The following is a 23,374-nucleotide window of genomic DNA, read 5'->3' as shown; positions in this document are numbered from 1 at the left end:
TCATAAAAGGCCAAGTTATGATTTTAAAGAACATTTTTAGTAGGAGTTATTGTTCTATTTTGGCATTTGTTTTTAGAAAATAAACCCTATGTTTTGTTATATTTAAAAATGGATAGTAAAGACAATTGGGATAAACACTGGGGCAGAAATCCTAGTGACCCTGGCAACAGATCAGAGAGATCCAAGCTCTGCCAGACTCCAATCTCCCAAGCAAACTCTCTGCTAAGTCAGGATGGAGGCGTTAGGCAAAAAAAGGACTAGAGAAAAAAGAAAGAAAACACAAACACTTCTCCCTGCCGTGGGCTGAAGATTGCTACCGAGGTCAGACGCAGCTTTGGGCCTGGGCCATGGCCCAGTCTCCACTTGCTGCCAGCTGTCCCTGGCACCAGTCTGAAGCCACTGGGAGCCCTGGGCACCTGCCCTGAATTGTAGACCTCAGAGTGACATCCGCACTCCCCTTTCTTCCAACTTCCAAGTCTAAGTTCAGGCCCCCTGGGCTGTCTTCTGGTCCACAGCCGTAGCCTCAGGCCATCAGGAAACTTTTTAGCGAGCATGAAAACAAGTACAGAAATGTTGTACGTCTGCTGAGCTCCTAGCACGTGCCGAGCACTGCTCAAAGAGCTTCACCTGCGTCTCCTCAGTCCAAGCTGCCAATAACCTTGGTCCACTTATGATCCCTGTTTTACTAATGAGGAAACGGAAGCCTAGAATGTGAAGGAATGTGCCCAAGACCACACAGCTAGTGCATGGCAGAGCTGGGGTTCAACCCGGGCAGGTGGGCTCCGGGCCCTTGCTCTTAAAGCCCTTAATTGCTGTAAAGCCAGAGCCAGACAGCAGTGACGGTGAGGGGAGCTGCAGTCACAGGGGCAGGGCCTAGCGGTATCCCAGGGCTCATGGAGCTGCAGTGCTGGCACCTCTTGGCGGTGTTGGAGAGGAGGAGAAGAGGTGAGCAGGGCAGGGCTGACGAGCACAGGCCTGAGGATTCTGGGGAAAGGCCCCGGCTTCCCCACATGCTGCCAGCAGCCCAGGGTGCTTTCTCCTGTGTGATGCCCCCCTCCAAGAGTTGCTATGAGGGTGCAGTGGAAGAATGAATGGGGAAGTAAGCTGTAAACTATAAAATACTATATGCTTGCTACTCAAAGTGTGTTCCCTGGACCAGCGGCACGGGCCCCCTCCAGGAGGTATTAGAAATGCAGAATCTTGGCCCACCCCAAGGATTCACTGACTCAGGATCTGCATTTTACAAAGTCAGGATTGGGGGTGAGGAAAAGATCTGAAAACGTCCAGAGAGGGTGGAGACCACAGTGGGGAGGAGGAGAGTCTCCATGAGTCAGAAGGTCCAGGAGGGACGTGCCCCACGTCATGGGCTGCCTGGGCTTGCCTCGAGGCACAGACAGATGCAGCTGGGTTCTGCCCGGGCCCCTCCACCTATTAGCATCGTGTCTGCTCTACCGCTTAGTTCCTGGCCTGCAGAATGAGGCTCCCAATCTCTGCCAGACTGCGATGAGGATCGAATCTCATGACACAAATGAATGAAAACGATGTGCAAAGCCCCTTGCAGAGGTCGGGGAAATGATCGCCTGTCCACAGAGGGTGCTATGCCAGGCCTACCGGAGGATATTGGAGACAGAAACTGGGCTCAGGGCATGGGTGGCGACGGGGGAAAGTCTGGCCCCTCCCCAAGTGCACCCTGCTCCAAACATGACCACGTGAAGCCTCAGAGCCCCCAGCCAACCAGCCCGACCAACCTACCCTTTTTCAAATACACAGCCAGAGAAGCTTGACCGCGGTTCCTTACTTTCACCTGGCACCTAAGACTTCCAAAGCTGGTGACCTTCGAGTTCCCCAATGTGTCTTGTTCCTGGAGGTGAAAAGATGCTGTGTTATCATCCCGTGTTGTTTAATAATTCAATTCAACAAACATTATCCAACTCTAACCATGGCTAGGCACTAGGGCTGCAAAGGTAAGAAAGAAAAGGTTCTTGCTGTACAGTTTCTCCTGGCCCATTGGAGCAGACAGACATGTAAGCAGTAGGAACAGACACAGAGACCCAGAATTTCATGGGTGTTTTCAGAACTAGGTCCCGCGGTTTGGGGACTATCAGTTATAAGAGGGGAGTGACCAGAGAGGCAGGAGCCAGCTCATGGAAGAACTTGTAGTCACGTAGCCTCTGCCTAGAGAGCATCTGGAGACAGGTTCCTAAGCTTGGAAATGGTGAGGTCAGACTTCCAGAGATCTGGCCATTCCCAACTACCTCTGATCAGTCTTTCTGACTTATTTTCAGCAATTTTGCAGTTTGGGTGGGGTAGGATAAATTTGCCTGTTTCAGTTTGTGCTTGTCCCCAGTATTTTGCCCTCCTCCTCAAGGCTGCCAGACTTTGAGTTCCCTGTGGGAATTTTGGAGGACAGGTGCTAAAGCAAGGCTGTTTGAAGGCAATGGCTCTTCTTCCTTTGCAGAAAGCCGGAACTCACTAGAAAGATGATAGCATGGGGAGGGAAGGAAGGAACCTGGAAAGTACAGAGAGAGGAGGGATTCCCAAAGACCTGAAAAGGACTCAGGTGAGGGCCAGAGTGGCAGGAGCCCTCACCCCTTCTGTGGCTGTGCCCTGGTGGGGCAGAGGACAGCAAGACATCAAATGGATGGCTGGACCTGGGGAGGCTAAACCCAGTGCAGTGGGGCTCCTGCCTCAGCAAAGAGTCTTCTCTGCACCCCAAGCAGGGGAGGCTAAAGACAGCTCCTGGGACTGTGGAGCTCAGCACTGGGCTGTGCGACCAACCACTGATGATCAGTGACCAAGGCCCTCCACCCCCATCCCACCCCTGTGCCTTAGGACCAAGAACCCAGGGCTCTGGAGTAGATAATGAGTGAGATGGATTTCCTGCTGACCTCACGAGGGGATGATGATAATATTAACAGCAACAGTAATGGTTATAATAACAGTCACTGGGCATTTGCTCTGCAGCAGAATCTCTCCTGTGAGCTTTTCCACGTAGGGCCCTATTCAATCCTTCCAACAATCTTGTGATGTGGGAACCGTTATTATCCCCATATTACATGGGGAATTTGAGGAACCAAGGGGCTAAATAGCAATAAGCAAGTGGTATTGCCGGGATTTGAACCCAAGACCCCTCCCCGCCTCTTCTCTATATCTTGTCACTACAGAACCCAGCTCAAGAGTCCTAAAATTTAGGGTCCATCATCCACACCCCTTCTAGAATGTCACTTACGAACACTCTTTGACATACAAATACGTGGGCAAATGGGTGTGCAATGCACCAGTGTTGGTTTTGGTGATATTGCAAAACTGCTGCAAATCTACATACCCTTAACCAAGAGAATGTGAAATAAATTACGTACATCTGTAGAATGGATTGGTATGCTCCAGTGAAAAGAATAAGGTTAATTTTTAACATACATATACAGAAAAATAAATACGAGAAAAATCAATACAGAAACGAATACATATTATAAAATTGTAGCATGTAAACAAACAAAAAACATATCTATAAATACATAGAAATTTTCTGAAAGGATCCATAAGAAACCAGAGAGTAAAATGGAGATTTGAGTATGCTTACAGGTTAGAAATTAGGAGACAGGAGACTTCTGCTTTTCGCTGGATACTTTTTTATCCTAATTTGATGGTACCATATAAAATTGCCAATATTCTGCCAGCTCTGACTTATAGAAACAGCGATTTCATGTGGTTCTAATAAATATTTAACATATCTTTTTATACCATAATCATATTTTATTTCTATAATGAAAAGGAGAGCTGGGGTCTGGGACGCTGAGGAGCAGATGGTATTTAGGGCTCTGAACAATGTCCCCCTCGCATCTGGGGCCCAAGCTGCCAGAATAGGTAAGCGCTGAGGCATAGGAAGAGGTGTTCAGTGTCAAGGGTGTCTCCTGGCTGATCTGCCAGGAAACGATACTGCTCAGGTGAATGCTACGTCAGCTGCATCCTGGGTGTGTCTCTGCCTGTTGCAACTTCAATTTCCCAAAGTCTCATCACTCTGAAGAAATGGAAGCAACAGGGGATCAGCTATCAGCAATCTCTTTCCATCACCTGGTCACCCCAGTGTCAATGCCATCAGAGTGTGTCTGACACAGAATGGACAAGAGGTAGAACTGCCAGGTGGCTCTTACACCTCACCTGAACAGAAGTCATGCAGGCAACATTGTCATTTGTCCAAGCGTGGAAATCACATGAGACCTCTGAGCCCATTGTGGACACGATGAGGAAGCTGCAGGCCTCGTCCTCCGCACATTCTGCAAGCACCATGGGACAGTCACCCACCCGACTCTCAGGCGATGTTGGGGACAGAACAGACACACGCCCCTACCCCTGCCCCACACACCCAAATATACATGCAATGTAAACACACAGATGCACACACAGATATACACTCAAATATATACACCCCCAAACACTCACACACAAATACACATACCCATGAACATACCCAAATACACACACTCAAGTACACACACACATACATAAGCACACACACAAATATACGTACAAGAGACATTTACTGAGCACATACCATGTACCACATGCTCTGGTAAGTGCTTTCTGTGTTATTGGATCATTGATCCCCATTATAGATCAGGAAACTGAAGCACAGTTCAGTTCATTCATTTACCCAAAGTCTCAAATACTACCTGCCATGGAGTGCCCTCCTCTCAATTGTCTGATAGGACACCATATTGCTAGACCTTCCTGACATGGCTGTCTTTCTCAAACTGTTGCATATTTTTGATACTGAGTTTGGCCCTGTTGGTTACAACAGCGGCCCCCAACCTCTGTGGCACCAGGGACTGGTTTCATGGAAGACAATTTTTCCATGGACTGGGGTGGGGAGTGAGCAATGGGGAGCAGCTGTAAATACAGATGAAGCCTTGTTTGCTCACCTGCTGTTCACCTCCTGCTGTGCAGCCCGATCCCTATTAGTCCATGGACAGCTACTGGCATGTGGCCCGGGGCTTGGGGACTGTAGGGTTAAACCATCTCCTGACACTAACAGATGGACCTGTCTTCCCTACTTGCCTCAGCCCCTATGATACTGCATCATCTTTTTCTTTCCATCCCATCAGCTTGCCCTTCTAACTTCAGCTGTGTCATAGTGTATGGGTGCACACGTGGGTATGTGTATGATGTTCCTTGTCAAGGCAAACAACTGCAATCGCTATACACCAAGTGTGCTGTCTTGATGCTGGTTCCTCACATCTACTCTCTTGACCCCATGCTTCTATCCCTCCAGTTCCAGTGAATATCTTTCATTCTGCAAACATTTTTTTTTCCAGCTCCCACTTCATGCCTTAAACTGTGTTTGTGATGCAAACAATCGTGTAAGTTTATCATAACCAGAGCAGATATCCAAAACAGATTCATAATCACACTGTTAATCACTTAATAACTACACCACATGAGGCATAAAGCAATGGTTATGACTGTAGGCTTTGCCATCAGTAGTCCGGGTTTGAATTTAAGTTCTGATGCTTGCTAGCTCTGTGTCATTGAGCAAGTCACTTAAATTCTTAAAGCCTTATTTTTCTCATCTGTAATTTAGGATAACAATGGTTACTCTATGGGTGGTTGTGGGATTATGAAATAATCCTTGTAAAAATACATACTCAGTAAATAGTAATTTATTACCACCTCTCTGGCCTCACTGTTGAAATAAGAAGATATATATCCTGACCTGGACAAATAGCTCTAGGCCAAACTAATTTTGTTCATTTTTGTCTGTAACATTTAGCATAGTTCTTGGCACGTAGCAGACACACTATAAACTCTGCAATAAACTTATAAATTGAATATACATTTTGGAAATCAGTTGGCTTACAGTGTTTTTGACAAAGTATGTTTTCTCATTATTGTTTTAATGGTTTGATTTGTTTTGTATTGACAATGTCAGCAGAGCTTATTTCTCCACCATTCTCCATGTGCCCATCTTCCCACTACTCCTTACCTGCCAAGCACTGCATCAGGGGGAATTCAGAGCCAGGAACTTTGGACCTGACCGCCATGGGAACGTTGGCGTCAAAGATCACCTTTGATTCTGAAGCCTTCTCAAATTTTTGCATCACTGAAAATAAAGCATATTGTTGAAATCTGACTCTGAGGGGTATAGGGCATCTGCAGAGAAATAAAAAAGAGTGTTAGGTCAAGAAGTCACTTCCCATTTGCAGCCCTCAGTCACACAAACGTCCCAGGGAGAATAATTCCTTTTGAAGGTAGCTCCAGCCTCACGTCTCATTTCGAGAGCTGTAACTTACCAGGTCTCCCATCCTCTACCTCATTGTCAGGAAGTAAGGGGAAAATTTAATATTATGTTTGTCTTTACAATTCACCTCTTCTCATTGGTATTGATTTTCTATCTAAACTTATAGTTTAGTGCTAATTATCTAATTATTTTATTGAAAATTTTCTTTCCATAAAACAACTTGAAATCTTTCAGAAATGAGGTAAGTTTTTTTAAAATGCAAATAAAACATGTGCATATGGATTCATGTAAATTTAAAAATGTGTCATGTGGCTCAGGCATTTTTAAGGTAGTATTTGTTTAAGTGATGCACTAGCATCTGTTTTTCCACCTACAATCAACATATTTGAGCTCCATCTGATAGGAAAAACATAGCCACATGCTCATGGAAATAGAGAAGTGAGGAGGAAGAAATATAATTTCTCAAGGCTATGAGACTTGGAACTAATTCTTCACCAAGCAAAAACACAAGCAAGGAGGGTAACTCCCAAGGAATAAGATTTATCTTCTAAGCCACAAATGCCCAAGAGCGTCAATATTTCATAGGTAACTATCAAAAAGCAAGACTTATTTACAAGTCCAAAAGCACATGAGTATCGATTCTTTGCTAACATAATTATAAACATATACATAAGCACTCATTATCATACACACCCATTGCTTTATAAAACAGACTTCTGTCTAGATTGGTTTTTCATCAAGTCAATAAATTCAAAATCACTCAAAGCAATCTTTCCTCAGCTTTCATAATAAGCACAGAAAAAAGTGATGGGATTGGGAGAATGGAACATTGATGTAATAAAAATGACATGCTTTAAGCCTTCAAAATGTTTGATATATTTAATAGAAAAGAATCCTAACTTCACAAAGTAATCCTTCCACATTGCCCATTGAAGTTGCCAAGTTCGTGTGCTCAGTCCACATTCAACCCTTCTTCTTTCATCTTCTCTCTTTTTTCTAATTCTTATATTCCCCGATCTCTTGTTTATACCAAACATCATGCTGTACTCATCATAGCATCCCTAAGTCTTGGTTGGTATAGACCAGATGCTCAAAACGCTGTATGAGACTAAATAAAATTTGAAAGATCTTTCAGCTTCTGATTAAATTCTACCCAAAAATGCAGTAAATTCAGCACTTCAGTTAGAGAATCTGCAGGTTTTCAGGAAAGGGACATTTTGGTGATGGAGATCTTCACACTGCAGCATTCTGTGAAGAAGCTCATGGGCGAACAGAACAGAAACAATCCATGAACCAATTTGCCAATGAAAGACTGAGTCAGTTTGTAGAATTATACATTCTGTTGATACAATTTCCCATGTATCAAATTTCTACTTAGCAGATATTTTAAAATGTCTTGGGGAAAGCATAAAAGGTTAACACTAGAGCACACTATGTATTTGACCATGATCCTTGCATAGTATATCATGGATATTTATGTGTCTGTCTCCTTCCAGGGCAAAGACAATGTCCTGATTATATCTGAACCCTCACTAGCTAGGATAGTGACAGAGATACTAGTTTCCTATATATTGAATGGATGGATGGATGGATGGATGGACGGACTAATAGATAACTAACAACATCGTTATAACACCTGGCAACCAGTAGAGAACATTATGATGGCGTAATGCCAGTGGTAGTCGTGTAACTGTTTAGACACTTAGTGCAGTATATGAAATTTTCAGCATGGGTCAGCAAAGAACAGAATTAGAAAACTTGACCTAAAGTTAAAGGAAAGATGAACTTGAAATATGTCCAGTGGCTGAGGTCAGACTAATTCTGTGAGTACACAAAGGCAATATAGAGAAGATCACAGGGAGCACCACGGAGCTTCTGTAGGAGGAATTTCAGACAGGGAGGCAGCATGCAGTCGGGGAAGGGCGCCAACTCTGGAGTCAGCCCCCAGCTCAAGTCCTGACACTGCCACACCTCCTCAGCTCTGTGTCCTTGGGCACATCTCAACCTCCGAGAGTCTCCATTTTCTGGTTATAAGGATTAAATAATATAGCATGGAACACCTGGTACATGGTAACGACTCAGTTAATGCCAAGTCCTTTTTCCCTCTGCAAAACATCCTGCCTAAGTGTCAGGGCTTGTAAAATTGGCCACAGGAATTCAGGTGGTGGGAGAATCTCCTTCCCTGAACACCTTTAGGAAATAGTTTCAAAGAAGCCCAGATAACTGGAGCAATTCACTCATTCGTCAACAGGTACCTACTGCCCTGGAATAGAACAAGAAATAAGAGACAGTTATAGCTCCAAAGGAACATATGGTCTAATGAGGCTAGAGTCCAGAGAGGAGGCTGGGATATTATTGCAAGGTTACTTTATCCCAAGAGCAATGCGAAACCACTGAAGAATTTCAAGGGGCATTGCATAAGCGGAATTGCCTTTTTAAATAATTGCACTAGAAGCATCATGGAAAAATTGTTGGACTGGAGCAGGAAGATGAGTCAGGAGGGCATGGCAGTGCCATGTGGGTAACAACAGTGGCTTGGACAAAGGAGACGGCAATGGGGAGGTAGATAGCTAACCACTAAGTCCTTTGCTTTTTCTGAAGGACAAAAGCCTCAAAACTGAAACTGCGATTCTACTTCCAGAGACAAAGTTCCTCTCAAAGGCAATTCTGCAAAGACATCCAGTGAGGGCCTGGCTTATTAACATGGATATCCCCCTGCAGATCCAGAAAGGGAAACTTAAGCTCAGAGCTTTACATAAGAAGCTGAGGATGTATCTGGAGGCTGTTCATAAGCCAGCACCTCAGGGAGGCAGCATCAAAGGTGTCAAAGCTGAGCTGCAGCTCGTGAACACTTCTGGTGCCACTGATTAAACTGTCCTTTCTGCTCTGAACACTGGACAGAACAAGCCATGAAATGCCCCACAAACTGCACATGACAATCCTCAAGGTTAAGCCATTGACAGGGACACAAAGAAAGCTAGCAGCACTTGGGCAATAATCCCAGAATGGACAGTGATCACCAGGGCTACTGGGAAAGTTGCTTCCCTTCTGTGGACACCCTCTCTTTCACTTGTGAAAGATCTATGTCATTGATCTCTTTTTTTTTTTATTCAGAGTATTACAGGGGTACAAACGTTTTGGTTACATGTACTACTCAGACATTAAAAAAAATGACGAACTTATACCTTTTGTAACAACCCGGATGGAACTGGAGACCATTCTTCTAAGTGAAGTATCACAAGAATGGAAAAACAAATACCACATGTATTCACTATTAAATTGGAACTGATCCATCAACACCCATGTGCACATAGTAAAACTCAACGGAAGCCAAGCAGGTTGGGGGGAGGAGGAAGAGACAGGTAAATTCATAACTGATCTCTTAAAGCATCTTCCATCTCTAACTCCCCTGATTGTCTTTTTTGCCCAAGAGGAGGGATATTGGGAAAAAATAAGACTTCACTGGATTTGCAATTTATCTGTAAGAACACGCACATACACATACACACACACACACACACACACACATACACATACACACACATACACACAAAGTCCTTGGCATTTGTTAGCTCTTCACTAGAGACAGCTCTGAGCATTAGAAAATGAAAACTTCTCACTTGGATTTTCTCTGATATTTTGCCATTCGCTGTATCAACCTCCCTAGGGAACAGACAGGCTACGTATGTATGTGTGCGTGCACACATGTGCTTGTTGAGGAAGCAGATAAATCTAGGTAGCAGCACAGATTGGTGAGCAGAAAACACAAGGATCTAGGAGTCAGATACACACCAGTTCAAAATCTAGGTATATTATATCCTAACTATGGGATGAAGATAAGAATTTAAACATTCTTTGCCTCAGTTTCCTCAGCTAAAATATTGGCAATAATAATATCTACCTTTTTGGACTCCCATGGAGTTTAAATGTGATAAACATACAAAATGCCAGGCACATAGTGCATCCACACATGCCAGACCCTGTCCTCACACTGAGATGCTAAGAGACTCTGGTGGGCAGGGTGGCTCTGGATTGCCAAGTTGGGAAGGTAAGCCCCCGGACCTCAGGCAGAGGCTGGTGACTCTGTGGAAAGGTGGAGTGGAGTTCTGAATACTGAGAGGACGTTAGGATTAAGGGACCTTGCAGATTGTTTCAGCATCCCTCCTTGTTTAACAGATAAGGGAACAGGGCAACTACTGTTCCCGAGACTTCTTATTCTGAAATATTTATTACCCCTGGTAGGTATGACGCTGCTAATGCACTCAACCCTCCTCCAGGGTAGGCACTAATATCTCCATTTCGCAGATGAGAAAACTGTTGAGGGTGAGGGAATTGCCCAAGAACATACATCCAGTAAAGGGCACCAGTGGGATTAAACTATTTCTCATTCAACAGACCATCTCTTCCCTTCCTCTCTGTGGGTGCCCACCATACCTTGCATGTAGGACATTTGATGGTTCATGTGAGACTTTCCCACCCAGTATGTCACTGAGGAACTGTACACAGGATAGCGCTCAATGAATATTTTTGACATTACAGGTTGATGTTGACTCTCACAATGTCTCAGGAGACAGACATGAAGCCACTGGGGGTTTGAGGATCAGAGAAGTTGAGCAACTTGCTCTGGGTCACCCAGTGCATAAGTTGTGGAAGAAGGACTGGCACACAGTCTTTCTACAGCGTCCTCCTGAGGGGAAATGCTGACCAGACTTACTGAGGCAAGCTGCCTGCAAGAATGGAAGCCTCAGCAGATTTCTTATTTATAAATTTTAACCTCTGTGCATCCTGAAGTGTTTAGGGGTGAGGGTTCATGATGTCTGAAACTTATATTTCCAAATTATTTTTAAAAAGAGAGAGAATAAAATATTAACAATTATTGGATCTAGGTGATGGGTATTTATCCATCCTATTATTCTTTACATAGATAAAAAATTTTTAAATAAAAAGCTGGAGACAAATTCATCTCATGCGTCTCTCCCTTTCCATAAAGTCCGAGACCACTCCCCTCTCCCCAGTAACTGCGGCTGATTTAACCTCCAGCACATACTCAGACACTGAGAGTCCTCAAGTGGGGCCTCCGTTTCTGACCACGGCAGTCTCCGCCCCTCGCTGTCCATGCAGAAGGCCTTCCCACTGCCCCCGTCCCTCTGGCTGGCTCGGTACTGGCCATCCTGGTCACACTGCAGGCCCACTTCATTCCTCTGACAGTCAGTGACACCTGGAACCAAGAGATGGACACAGAGGTCAACAATGGGCCTCTAGGATCCCCTCCCCCTCCTACTCCCAGGCTCTGGGTCATTGACCGGATGTCCAAGCAACACGTCTCACCCAGACATTCTAGCATAAAACCCTTCAGTGTCCCGACCCTGACTAAGGGACCACATGCAGGCTCCCTGTTTGGATCAACAAGTCCCCTGTGATCTGGCTCCCACCATTCCCAGTACCTGCACACACACACTTTGCTCCACACACCACCCGCTTTGTTCCATGCCCTCTTTGACACCATTTCCTTCAACCCGGCCTTTGCTCATCTGGCCCCTCTCCTGGTGCACAGCTGCCCCAGTCTGCACTGCATGAACTCTTCACTGCCCACCCACTCTCACCTCCACCCACGTTTCCTCAGGGAAGCCCTCCTGCTATGATCTGAATGCTTACGTTCCCCCAAAACCCACATGTTGAAACCTAATCCTCAGATAGTATTAGAAGGTGGGGCCTTTGGGAGGTGATTAGGCCATAAGGGTGGAGGCATCATGAATGAGATTAGTGTCCCTATAAAACAGATCCAAGGGAGTTTGTTTGCCCCTTCCACCGTGTGGGGACAGAGGAAGAAAGTACAGTCTATGACAACTTCATCAGACACTAAATCTGCTGGCACCTTGATCTTGGACTTCCCACCCTCCCAAAACTGTAAGAAATAAATTTCCATTGTTTATAAGACACCCAGTTTATGGTATTTGGTTATAGCAGCCCAAATGGACTAAGACACTTCCAGACCTCCTGCCTAAGTCAGGCCTGAGTGTCACACCCTCTCCTTGGGACCCAGGCCTCTCCATCACAGCCAGGAGCACAGGTATTATTTCCATTTATCTGTGTGGATGGACGGCTGATGACTCCTGCCTCCTGCTCAGCAGAGGCTCTGGAAAGGCAGGGCAAGGGCTGGTTTTGCTCACGAGTTATGCCAGTGCCTTGCTCAGTGTCTTAACACATACAACAAGCTTCCTCTCCAAAATCAATAAGTATTAGTCAACTCTGTGGATGAATGCCTCTATCCCTGTGTTCAAGCTGTTTCTTCTTCCCAGAAGTTCTCTCTCCACCTGCCCTCTAGTTAATCCCCCCTCACTTCCTTTTCCTATCAGACTCTGAACTCCTTGAGGACAGGGATTCTGTCATTACTTGTTTAATATACTCAATATAAAATTGGCACAAAGCAGGTGCTCAATAAGTTTTTGATGACTTATATCAAAGGAGGATTCCTCAATCTGGTTCCTCGGGACTGGGAAATAGGTGAATGGTAAGATTTTGTAGCAGTCCAAAGACTTGATAACACCTGGGGTTTTATATTTCAAGACTATTGATTATACGATTAACCATTGATTAATAACAATTTTTGTGGGGAGGTTACAAAAGCATACATACATGCTATACATGAATTAATACATCAATAAACAAACAAACAAATAAACACTCAGAAGGGCTACTCAGTTATCAACAGAACCTCAAATGTGGCCCAGTGGACCAGCTAAGTTAGGAAATATAGAAGAGTATAAGTAAGAACTATAATACAGATCTCAACTAACTATATAGAGAAACTGGGATTCTCAAAGCTATCCTAACAACAAAAGGAAATCAAGGAAATATTGTAATCTCTTGGTATTATTTAAAACTTGGCAGATTCTCCTGGCTGTCCTTTTCTTCGATATGATTCCACCTAAGAACACAGACCAGATAATTCAACAGATAGAACAACATAGTTAATGAGTCATGGAGAAGTTTCCTAGATATGAACAGACCCTTAGCATAGACTCCAACCTTGACCCTGGATAACCATTATCCAAAATCTATTCTATTACTCAAGAAAGGTGTCTGGGAGAGGGGCGATGCTGTAACACAACCCTCTACTACTGCATGGGAATGCAATCAAAACTCACTCCAAAAGTGGGGTAAGGGATGAATGTTCATAGTTTATGTTAAACATTGTGTTTCCACTTTGCTGTGGACTGAACAAGGGAGTTGACATTCAGAGAAGGAAGGTGATTTGGCCTGGGTCACAGTGCCAATAAAAGGGGACAGCAGGGATGGAACCTGGTCTGACCAGTGCAAGCCTCAGCCTCTGTCCTCTCTTCCCTGTCTTCTTTGTCATAGCTCCTCCACAAACAAGGATCAGTACATCACATCAACCCTCTTTCAAGAAAGTGCTCCTCTGGCATTTCTACAGCACTTCAAGTCATCTCAAAGCACACGGACTGGAGTCAGTGTACAAACAGAGGGTGACGCCCAGGTGAGAGGCGCACGTGATGCATGATTTCTTCTCCAGAAGCAGTGTCAGAACTCCCAGCCTATGAAATTCCTCTTACTTTTACTGTCTTGGAATTACTGTCCTATTACCCTGCTCTCCTGACCAAGGAAATTGTCCTCATCAAAGAAAGTGACTTGATGTCTTTTGAGCACTTGTTTTAAAAATTCTAGAAATTACTCAGATTTTAAGCAATAACTGTTTGTCTCACGTTGGCACAATTTCAGACCAACATGAAAAGATGTACAAGTTATGCATCCTTGCTAGGAAAACCCCAATACCCAGGTGACTATTAAGTAAGTAGGCCACGTGAAATCACGTGACATACGGGAAAGCCAAGCAGTCCTGACATCCTGACAAATGTCTAGGGCCAGAAAGGGAATATGAGTTACGCAGGGTAATAACTATCGGTGGAAAACATCTTCCACTTCTCATCCTGATAAAGTTGACTTACAAAAATCAGAAGTTTCAGAATCAGACAAAACCAAGATCAAAGGCCAGTGAGGTCATTAGTTAGCTGAGTGACTTTGGCTAAGTTTCTTTTCTTTGAGCCGTAACCTTCTTATCTGTAAAAGTTTGGTTAATATTACTTACCTCAAAGGGGTGTTGGGAGGATTGAATGAGACAATGCAGTGAAATGCCTGACCCAGAGCCTGACAGGGGACGGGTATTCACAGATGGTGGCCCCTTTGATTACAGTGCTGTGTACCCAGTAGCTCTCAGTGGTGGGCAATCCACCCCTCACCCCCGCCACCAATTTCCACCCAAGAGACACTTGACAATGGAGACACGTTTTTGTTGTCACAATTTGGGGATGGGGGTGCCACCAGCATCTAAGAGTTAGTGATGCTACTAAACACCCTACTAGGCACAGGAAAGCCCCCCACAGCAAAGAATTTTCTGTTCCAAAATGTCAACAGTGCCGAGATTGAGAAACCCTGTTGCATCCCGTTATACTGCAGAGCTTTTCTTTCCAAGCAGGACCCTGCAGAACTTACAGTGAGTCCGGCTGAAAGCTCCGGCAGAAATGGTCGTTCTGCCCATGGGACACGGGACACAGGCCAAGCTCCCTGCCTGTTCTTGGTAGAATCCCACAGGACAGGGAATGCATTGCTCATCTTGAGAATAGCTTCCTTCAGGACACTTAGCTAGAAAACATAAGCAGAAAGATGATGTTAAAGAACAAGACACACACTTTACAGTTATAATCCCAGAGTACACAAGGTACATGGAATCCTAAAATTGGTTGAAGAGCTCATTCATTTAACAGGTGTCCATTGAGAACCTACTGTGTGCGGGCTCTGAGCACCAGGGGGACAGCTGTGAGGAAAGCAGGCGAGCGTCCTGCTCTCCAGGAGCTGACATGCCCATAGGAGGTGAGCGAGTCAGAGAAGAACTTCAGCTATGGGTAAAATGAAGCTTGTGAGGGAAGGCCCCTCCGAGAGATCATGCTTAAGACTTGAATGATGAGGATCAGTCCAGGCAAAGTTCTAGGAAAAGAGAATTCCAGACAGAGGTAACAGCAAGTGCAAAAACCCAGAGGCAAGAACATATCAGTTTACAGTACTGCCAAGCAGAATGAAAATCTCCCATTGTGGCTTCAGTTTGGCTTTTGAAAATATTACCATGGAAAATGGTTTGTATGTCTCTGATAATATATATGGTCTTACAAATTGTACTGCATTAGCATTTGATGGAGTTGAGGACTTATATTAACAAAAATAAAATTATATCTAATAAAAATACTCTACAAAAAAAAAAAAAACCCAGAGGCAGGAATGAGTTTGGATTACTCAAGGAATGGAAAGGAAAAAGCCACACAAAGCCAGGTGCTGAGCTAGAGCTTAGTCTGCGAAAGGAAGAATGGCATGACATGAAGTAGGAGAACACTTTGAAAGATGAGAGCCTATCCCGAGGTTGCCATGGGAACACTTCCCAAAGTTAAGGGCATGGCGGAGAGAGGGGGGTGGGGAGGTGCAAACTTTAGAATCTAACAGATTGAATAATGTCCCACTGACCACTATACTTGTATAATTTTGGACTTTTCTGAGGCTCTACCTTCTCCTCTATAAAATGGGGATTAATAATAATATCTCATTGCAGTGTAGTGACAACCTACGTAAAGTACATATCATAATGCCAGACTCACATATATGCTCAACAAATGATATTTTTACTCTTGGAGGAAGTCCTTCTTTATAGCCAACTTCAGTAGCCACTCTGTCCAAATAGGATGCCCCTTCTATGGGGCAGTCCCAACAACTCAGCACCATCTCACTTACCTCCTGTGGCCCCTCTGCCTGTTGGTCGGTCATTAACTGTGTTGCTCAGACCCAGAAGTTGGGGGAGGCAGGGGAGTCTCTCACTACCAGGGCTGTTGGGCTTTTGATTGACTCAGAAATGCCAAATATGACCCCAGGAGTGAGCGCCTCCTTAAATTTTACACCCCAGATGCCTCCCTAGCCTTGTCCTTCCTGGTGTTACCCTATGAATCTGTCCATTCTCACGGCTCTCTGTCCCTCTGATTCTACCTCCCAATTCCTCCTAATTTTCCTACTCTGATATGGGCTGGGAAATCAGAAGACCAACTGGAATTAAATATCTAAAAAGAGTTCTTGTAAGAGTTCTAAATTAGGGTGCAAGGGGCTCTGCTCTGAGGAAAGTGCATGAACTGGACCACTTATCATGACAGCCCAGAGAAGGGGGTAGGGGAAGGAGGTTCTCTTAGCTTTTTTTCTTCAGTGTTGTGTTCCCGTGCGTTTGCCAAATAACTACAAGAAGAAGTGAGTTTTTACTCAGTAAAATGTGGGAACTAAAATCTTGCCTACTCTTGGGAACACTTATTCTGTGCCGGTCACTCTACTGTGTTCTTTATGTACATTAACACATCACTCCCAAGAGTCAGTATCTTATCCCCATTTCACAGATGGGAACGCTGAGCCTCAGGGTGTTCATGCATGACTTCCTAGCATGCTTTTCAGCAAGGGCAGCAGGGAAGTAAAGTTATAGACTAGGCCAAGCACAGTGCCAGATGTTTTACTGTGTTTTATTCACAACCATATGAGGAAGGTATCATGGCCATTCTAGACTGGAGAAAACTGAGGTTCAAGGTCAAGATTGACCGGGTAGAGAGGTGACAGAGATGGGGTTTAAACCCCATTCATTCATCTCCAAACCATAGGCTTTGCTCTATCCACCAATCCAAGTACCTCCCTGGAGAGGCAGAGAGGTCAGCACAAACGTGTGGGTTGGGCTAAGATGGAACCAGTGTTGATTTAGCAACTACTATCTCTGGCCTGCATGGGTGTTTGGCATTTCTGAGTAAATGAGAAACTGGAGCCACATCTTGGAAACTGAACAGTGTGTTTTTCGGTCTACCCCCAGCAATTAATATCCTCCCTCAGAGAGTGGAGTTTCATTACTGCTATGAGTCAAGTTGTTGATAATTATCTCCAGCACTTAACCCCCAGAACTGTGACTATATTTTTCAAATACGTGTCCTCCAAACTCATCGCTAAAGGAAAGCGAAAGCTTCTGGGCCCGGCTGAGTGTCCCTGCCTCCAAAGTGTGAGGAGCAGACAAAGGAGCAGAAAAAAGGCTGGGAACTAACTCCTCCCGCCATCCCAGTCCCTTCCTGGCTCTGGTCTGTGCTCAAGGAGTGTGCATGCTCTTTCCTCTCCCCACTCTTCTCTGTCTCTGACGTCAAGAGTCCTTTCCACCCAAAATAACCCTTTCGTAAGTCAGAATGAGACAGCGGCTGGGTTATGGTCATCCTTCCTCAGCAGGGGGTCCTCTCAAAGGCCACTGGGTCCACTGCCACAACTGGGTGCTTAGCCTCAACTAAATCCCTCCCTCGAAATCCTTGGAAAACCCCTTTGGCCTCAGTTCCCTCCTTTGTAAAATGAGACAGTTTGGCCTATTTGAGTTTGAGAGCATCACAAAGCTTTGGGGTCATGCTACCCCTCCTACCAACCACCCCCCACAAACCCCCAGCAGTGACTGCTGCCCTCTGCCCCTTAGAAAGCAGCTCAAGCCCACACCTGGCCCTGTCACTCTCCATCTTAAAATTCTCCCACGGGGCCCCATCTCCAGTCCAAGCCCCTCACTGTGCTGGAAGCCTCTCCCAGCCGGTCCCTGCTTGTATCTCTGGTCCCACCTCCTGCCACACTCCCCACACTCCTCATTCCTCAGTTGCAGAAATCATGAGCACTGTCCCCATAAAGCCACACTGCTTCTGTGCCCTTCTCCATTTCTGGAATGTTCTTCAACATGTTAGCACCCCAGCACAGATGCACACACACACACACACACACCACCTCCTGTCTGGTCCAGTCTGAGCAGTAATTCCTGCTCCCCCTTCAAGAATTCAGCCAGCATTTGCTACCCTAGCAAGCTTGCCCCGACTGCCTTGCTTGGTGTGCAGCAGGCTTCCTCACACGATATTCCAGCTGTCTAGTCACCCACCGCTTCCCAGCTAGACAGTGAGTTAGTTCCTTCAAAGCAGAGCTTTCATGAGCATGAACAGGGTGTTTCATATGTAATTATATTTTGAAAGCTTGGATGGATGGATGGATGGATGGGTGGAAGGAAAGAAAGATGGAAAAAAGGAACAAAAAAAAAGAAAAAAAGGAAGGGGGGGAATAAGGAAACAAGAAAACAAGATATAACATATGACTTCAGAAAAAAAATCTAAAAGGAACTAGCTCTATTATAAGAATTTATAGTGAATGAGTAAAAGTTATCATCCTGAATAGAAAACAGAAAATCGAGACAATTTCTCTGGGATCCTCCTTAATAAACTCATCTGCCATGAAGGCGGCCAGCAGGGGATTCCAAGGGGAAGCCACGTGGTTGGCCTTGAGGCAAGAGGGTGAACAAAACTGACCCCATCAGAGCTGCAAGCAAGGCCTCCTCTCCCAGGCAGCATCCAGTTCCCGGGGTCCAGGCTGCTGTGCCCACATGAGTCATGGGGGATGGATCTTCCAGCCGGCCCCTTGAGTCACTGCCCTCCTATGGAGCCATCCAGCCTAGCCAGCATGAGATGACACAGAGAAACCCTGGCTCATCACCATAGGACAATGCTCTGCCTTGTAACATCACAGCTGTGCCCCAGATGTGCTTTGGAAGGGAAAGAGCTAATAAGAATAGGTACAAGAATCGGAGGGTATGATTTCACTAAGAACCCCCGTGTTGATAAGGGAGATGTGTTGAGAAGGAAGAGGTGATACAAAGACAGAACAAAGGATCTGGGGACAGAGAGAGCTCAGTTTAGATCTCAGTACTGCTAATTTTAACAGGAAAACCATTCGTCAAGAGTTCGCTATGTGCCAAGTGCTGTGCCTTGCATCAGTTATTTCATGCTATCCAAACCACAACCCGATGAAATAGGTGTTACTATCCCTACTGTTCAGATTATGCCCCCTGGGAATCAGGGACTTTCCCAGGATCCCACAGTGAGAAAGTGGGGGAGCCAACACTCAAGCCCGGTCTGCCTGGCTTCAAAGAGCAGTTCCCTAACACTATATAGCACTGTATGCCCTTGGTTTCCTCGTGCATGACGTGGAAGTAACAATATCTGTCTGTCTAGACAGAGAAATGTTAGTGAGGCCTGCACATATCAGAAACTCAATAAAGGACAGGTATTATTAATGTAATTAATACTGAGAAAAGCCAAGGCTCTCAGTACGGTTTTGTAACTTTCATTCTGGACCTTTCTAACCATCAGGGGTAAGGGGACAGGGCTGAGTGGTGTGATTGACAGGTGTTTGTGAGTCAGTAAAAGCCTAAATCAGTTGAAAAACAGAGTGTAGGTTTATCTAGAGCCAGGATTGGCCAACTGCAAGTGTGAAGCAAATTCAGCTCACCTTCTGTTTCGGTAAATAAAGTTTTATTGGAACACAGGTTCATGTTTCTCCCACAATGGCTGAGTTGAGTCATTGAGCCCAAGACTGTATGGCCCAAAAAGCCTAAAATGTCTCCATCTGGCCCTTTACAGAAGAAGTCTGCCGACTCCTGCTCCAGAGCAAGTGTGTCCTGTGAGAGGTCTCCCCTTCAGTCCCTTCCCCAGGACACCCCCCCCAACCCGGGGCCCCCAAAAAAACCCCCAAAAACCCCCGCCCCCCGATCCCAGGCCCCAGTCCTTAACACACGCAGGGTCCCCCTTCAGAGAAAGCCAGCTAAGTTTCCCCTCCCATCTCCCGGATGACAGGAACTGGTAACCGAGTTCCCTAGAAGGCACTGTGGGAACAGAGTGCCAGACCAGCCCCTTTATTTTACCTCTGTGGGGTGGGGGAGAAGGAGGACCCCCGAGAGGGGACAGGACTTCCTTACAGGGTCAGAGTCAGCACAGGCGCTCGGCCCTGCCCTCCACCTCTACCTCCTGCCTTCCCCTCTCAGCTCCCTGCTCCAGAGGGTGCCCCCAGGCCAGGGAGCCTCCTGGTGCAGTTTCCACACTCCCTGTTACACCACCTGGGGTGGCTATAAAAGCAGGCTCCTGCAGCCCCGACCTGCAACACACACACACACACACACACACACACACACACACCACATACCCATGTATACACACACACACACATACATACACAGACACACCCTCACTAGTATAGAGTCTGTTCATGGTAAAGTCCGAGAACGAGGTGGCAGGTGTTCTCTGTGTGACTCTCTCTCTCTGCCACCCTGTTTCACCCACTCTGGCAGGTGGCACCATCTACTCTTGCTCTCATGTCTTGTCCTCTTGGCTGGGGCTGCTCTGGTGAGGGGGAGAGAAAGATCATGGGTCCTGGTCCCAGACGGTGGCCCACTGACAGTCCGGTGAGCTGAGTCCCTCCCCTGAGTCAGCCCTGCTCTGGGCACTCCAGGGGCACAGTCGCATTTCATCGGGGCCTCGGCTTCTCCATCTGTTAAATGAGGAGATGACCGGCTGCCAGGGGCTGCTGTGAGAGTCAAATATTTGTAAAGGTGCCTTGTAAACTGCAAAATCCTCTGCAAATATTAGTGGAAAGTGGTTGTATTTCTGTTTTCTGTATTAGGATTTAGCTGCGTCTTAAATCCAGTGTGGAGTTTAGAATTTGGCACAGACTTCAGAAAAGGAAAGGCTGTGTAGCTTTGGTGTTGCAACCAATATAAATAATAGGAAAAAAACCTAAGAAACATCTTGTCTCTCTTCAGTTCAATAAAAATGACTTCCTGTCTCACTCCACCTGGGAGGGAGACTCCTCATCATAAGACCCTTGAATCGTCAGCATTGGACATTATGATGGTCCCCCAAAGATGCCCAGGTCCTGATTCTTAGAACCTATGAATATGTCAGGTTACATGGCAAAGGGAAATTAAGGTTGCAGATGGAATTAAGGCCCGTAATCAGCCGGACTTAAAGTAGGAGCAGTAGCCTTGATTTTGCAGCTGTGTGTAATTACAAGGTCCTCAGAGGTGAAAGTGAGTCAGAGGAGATGTGACCAGGGAAGAGGGTCAGAGAGCTGCAACACTGCTGGCTTTGGCAATGAAGGAGGGAAGCCACCAGCCAAGAAATGTGGGCAACCTCTAGGAACTGGAAAAGGCAAGGAGACAGATTTCCCCCGAGGGCCTCCAGGAGGAAGGCAGCCCTGCCGACACCTCACCTCAGTTTTAGCCCAGTAGCACCCGTATTGGAATTTAAACCTACGTAACTGTAAGGTAATAAATCTGTTCTGTTTTAAAGCCACAAAATTTGTAGTAATTTGTTATGGTAGCAACAGGAAATTAATAGTTTCCATGAAAAGGACTGTGCAGCTGCATTCCAGTGGAAGTGGCCTCCAAAGCGACTCACGGACAAAGGCAAGGGCAGCCCAATAGCCTCCACCAGGATCACTTTCCCTGAGTTGTAAAGTCTTGGGCTGATAAATGGCCATTTGGAGACTGTGCATATTTCCATAACCAGACTGAGAAATGTCCACCCCGGATATAGGGTGGACAAAAGCCTTCTTCACAAATACAGTGCAGCCCAGGCTCCAGGGTTCAAGTTCATCAAGAACTAACAGAAACAGTAACTTAAAACATCAGGTCCTTCCTTCTGTGTGCCTTCTAGTGGATGATATTATATGCCCATGCATACTGGATGATTGAAAACCTCGGGTGGACTAATTAAACGAATGATTCTCAACTCTGTCCAGAGCTCCAGTGGGCTTTCCATAAGCCTCACATGGCTCCATAAGAGCAGTCCAGGGAAGAGGGGGTGAACCTACCACACCCCAGTGGGTCCTGACTGGCCTTGCTGGTGGCCAGGACTCGGTGGAATCCTTCCAAGCACCCACGCCATGTCCTGGGAGAGGTGCCAAAGCGGTCCCCTTGGAGGAAGCGGATGGAGGTGTCTGCTAGGAAAGTCTTGGAATCCAGATGCAGCTGGAACTTGCCGCTTCGGATCAGATCTGCAAAGCGCCCCAGGAGATCCTTGCCCACTAAGGTCCTCTCTGTAAGACACAGGATAAGGCAGAAGTCACCTCATTGTTCTCTGCAAGAGCCAGGGAAAGACAAGGGGACAGAGCTGCCTAGAATGTCCTGGCTGAAAGAAGACATAGGCATCATCTCCTGACTCCTGTCATTGCTGTGGCACCAACACAACCCACGTTGGTACTGGAGATTAAGTCTTCAGTCACTAAGCTAAGATGCACTGTCCAGACCTTCATCCACTTCAACCTTTTATGAGGCACTGAACACCCCTGAGTCTCAGATTTTCCCCCCTGGAAAATGGGCCAGGAATGCCTCTCTTGCAGCTGGTGAGGATACCAGGAGAGAATGTGTATGAAGGGGCCACTCAAGGGAAGGGAAGGGCTTGAGGATGCAACGTGGCCTTCCACCTCAGTGCTCAGCCAAAACAGAGAAGCCTCCGGCTATGGAACCGTGAGTGTTTCCTATGAAGAAAGCAGAGGTGCGCCACGTGGGGAGGTGGGCGGACCCCAGCACGCAGCAGACACTCACGCTGCCGCGGCTCCTGTAAACCACAGTCACCACGGTCACTGCCTCACCACTGAAGCCAGCAATGAGCACCCCACACTTTGGCAGCTCCAAACACACCCAAATTATCCAGACTCTCTCTGGAGGAAGAAGGAAGGGGACCCCTAATTCAAAATTGGGGGGGATGGTATGTTCACACAGGTTAGTGCCCTGAGGGATGGAGAATGACAGAGATATAGTCTTCCTTCCTGGAAATGTTTTCCAGAAGTTCCTCCTCACAGAAGACAGGGAGAGCTCCAGTCAGTCCTGCCCCTTGGGGATTTGGCCACTGAGCAGTAGAAGACAGAGTGGAGTTGCCTCCTATTCTCCTGTCAGAAATTTATGGATTATTTCGTGCCTTACCAGAAAGTTCAGAACTGAACACAGTGAACCCTAACGTAGCTACCATAAAATCCAATCTGCTCCTCCCAGATTTTTCTCCTGTCTTGATTTGTCCACATCATAACTTCCCTGTTTTAAATAGTGTAAGTGATCTGAGATGTTTTATAATTGGAAGTGGGTGAGACATAAACTATCAACCAATGAAGACTCCCTCACCCCACGCTGCTCTCCCTTCACACTCTCTGTATGCAGAAAATCAAGAGAAGTATTAGAAGATGTTCACAAAAGCACAATCAGGCTCTTTGCTATGGATA

At 46.0% G+C, this 23,374-nt stretch overlaps 1 protein-coding gene across 1 annotated transcript in view; it reads right to left on the bottom strand.

The window, feature by feature from the left end:
- The window catches only part of TG (thyroglobulin), a 251,456-nt gene that overhangs the window by 188,305 nt on the left and 39,777 nt on the right, over positions 1 to 23,374 (bottom strand). Inside the window, exons 20-25 of the mRNA XM_012648052.1 lie at positions 21,971 to 22,195; positions 14,747 to 14,896; positions 11,283 to 11,453; positions 5,981 to 6,097; positions 4,159 to 4,274; positions 1,753 to 1,861 (exon numbers count right to left, since the gene is read on the bottom strand). Coding sequence (XP_012503506.1) covers positions 1,753 to 1,861; positions 4,159 to 4,274; positions 5,981 to 6,097; positions 11,283 to 11,453; positions 14,747 to 14,896; positions 21,971 to 22,195 — 888 coding nt within the window. The remainder of the gene's footprint in view (positions 1 to 1,752; positions 1,862 to 4,158; positions 4,275 to 5,980; positions 6,098 to 11,282; positions 11,454 to 14,746; positions 14,897 to 21,970; positions 22,196 to 23,374) is intronic.

This window comes from Propithecus coquereli, unplaced genomic scaffold (genome assembly GCF_000956105.1).
Source record: "Propithecus coquereli isolate 6110/MARCELLA unplaced genomic scaffold, Pcoq_1.0 Scaffold28, whole genome shotgun sequence".
NCBI classification, from domain to species: Eukaryota; Metazoa; Chordata; class Mammalia; order Primates; family Indriidae; genus Propithecus; species Propithecus coquereli.
The sequence above is the reverse complement of the archived record's forward strand: the minus strand, read 5'-3'. Positions and strand labels throughout refer to the sequence as shown.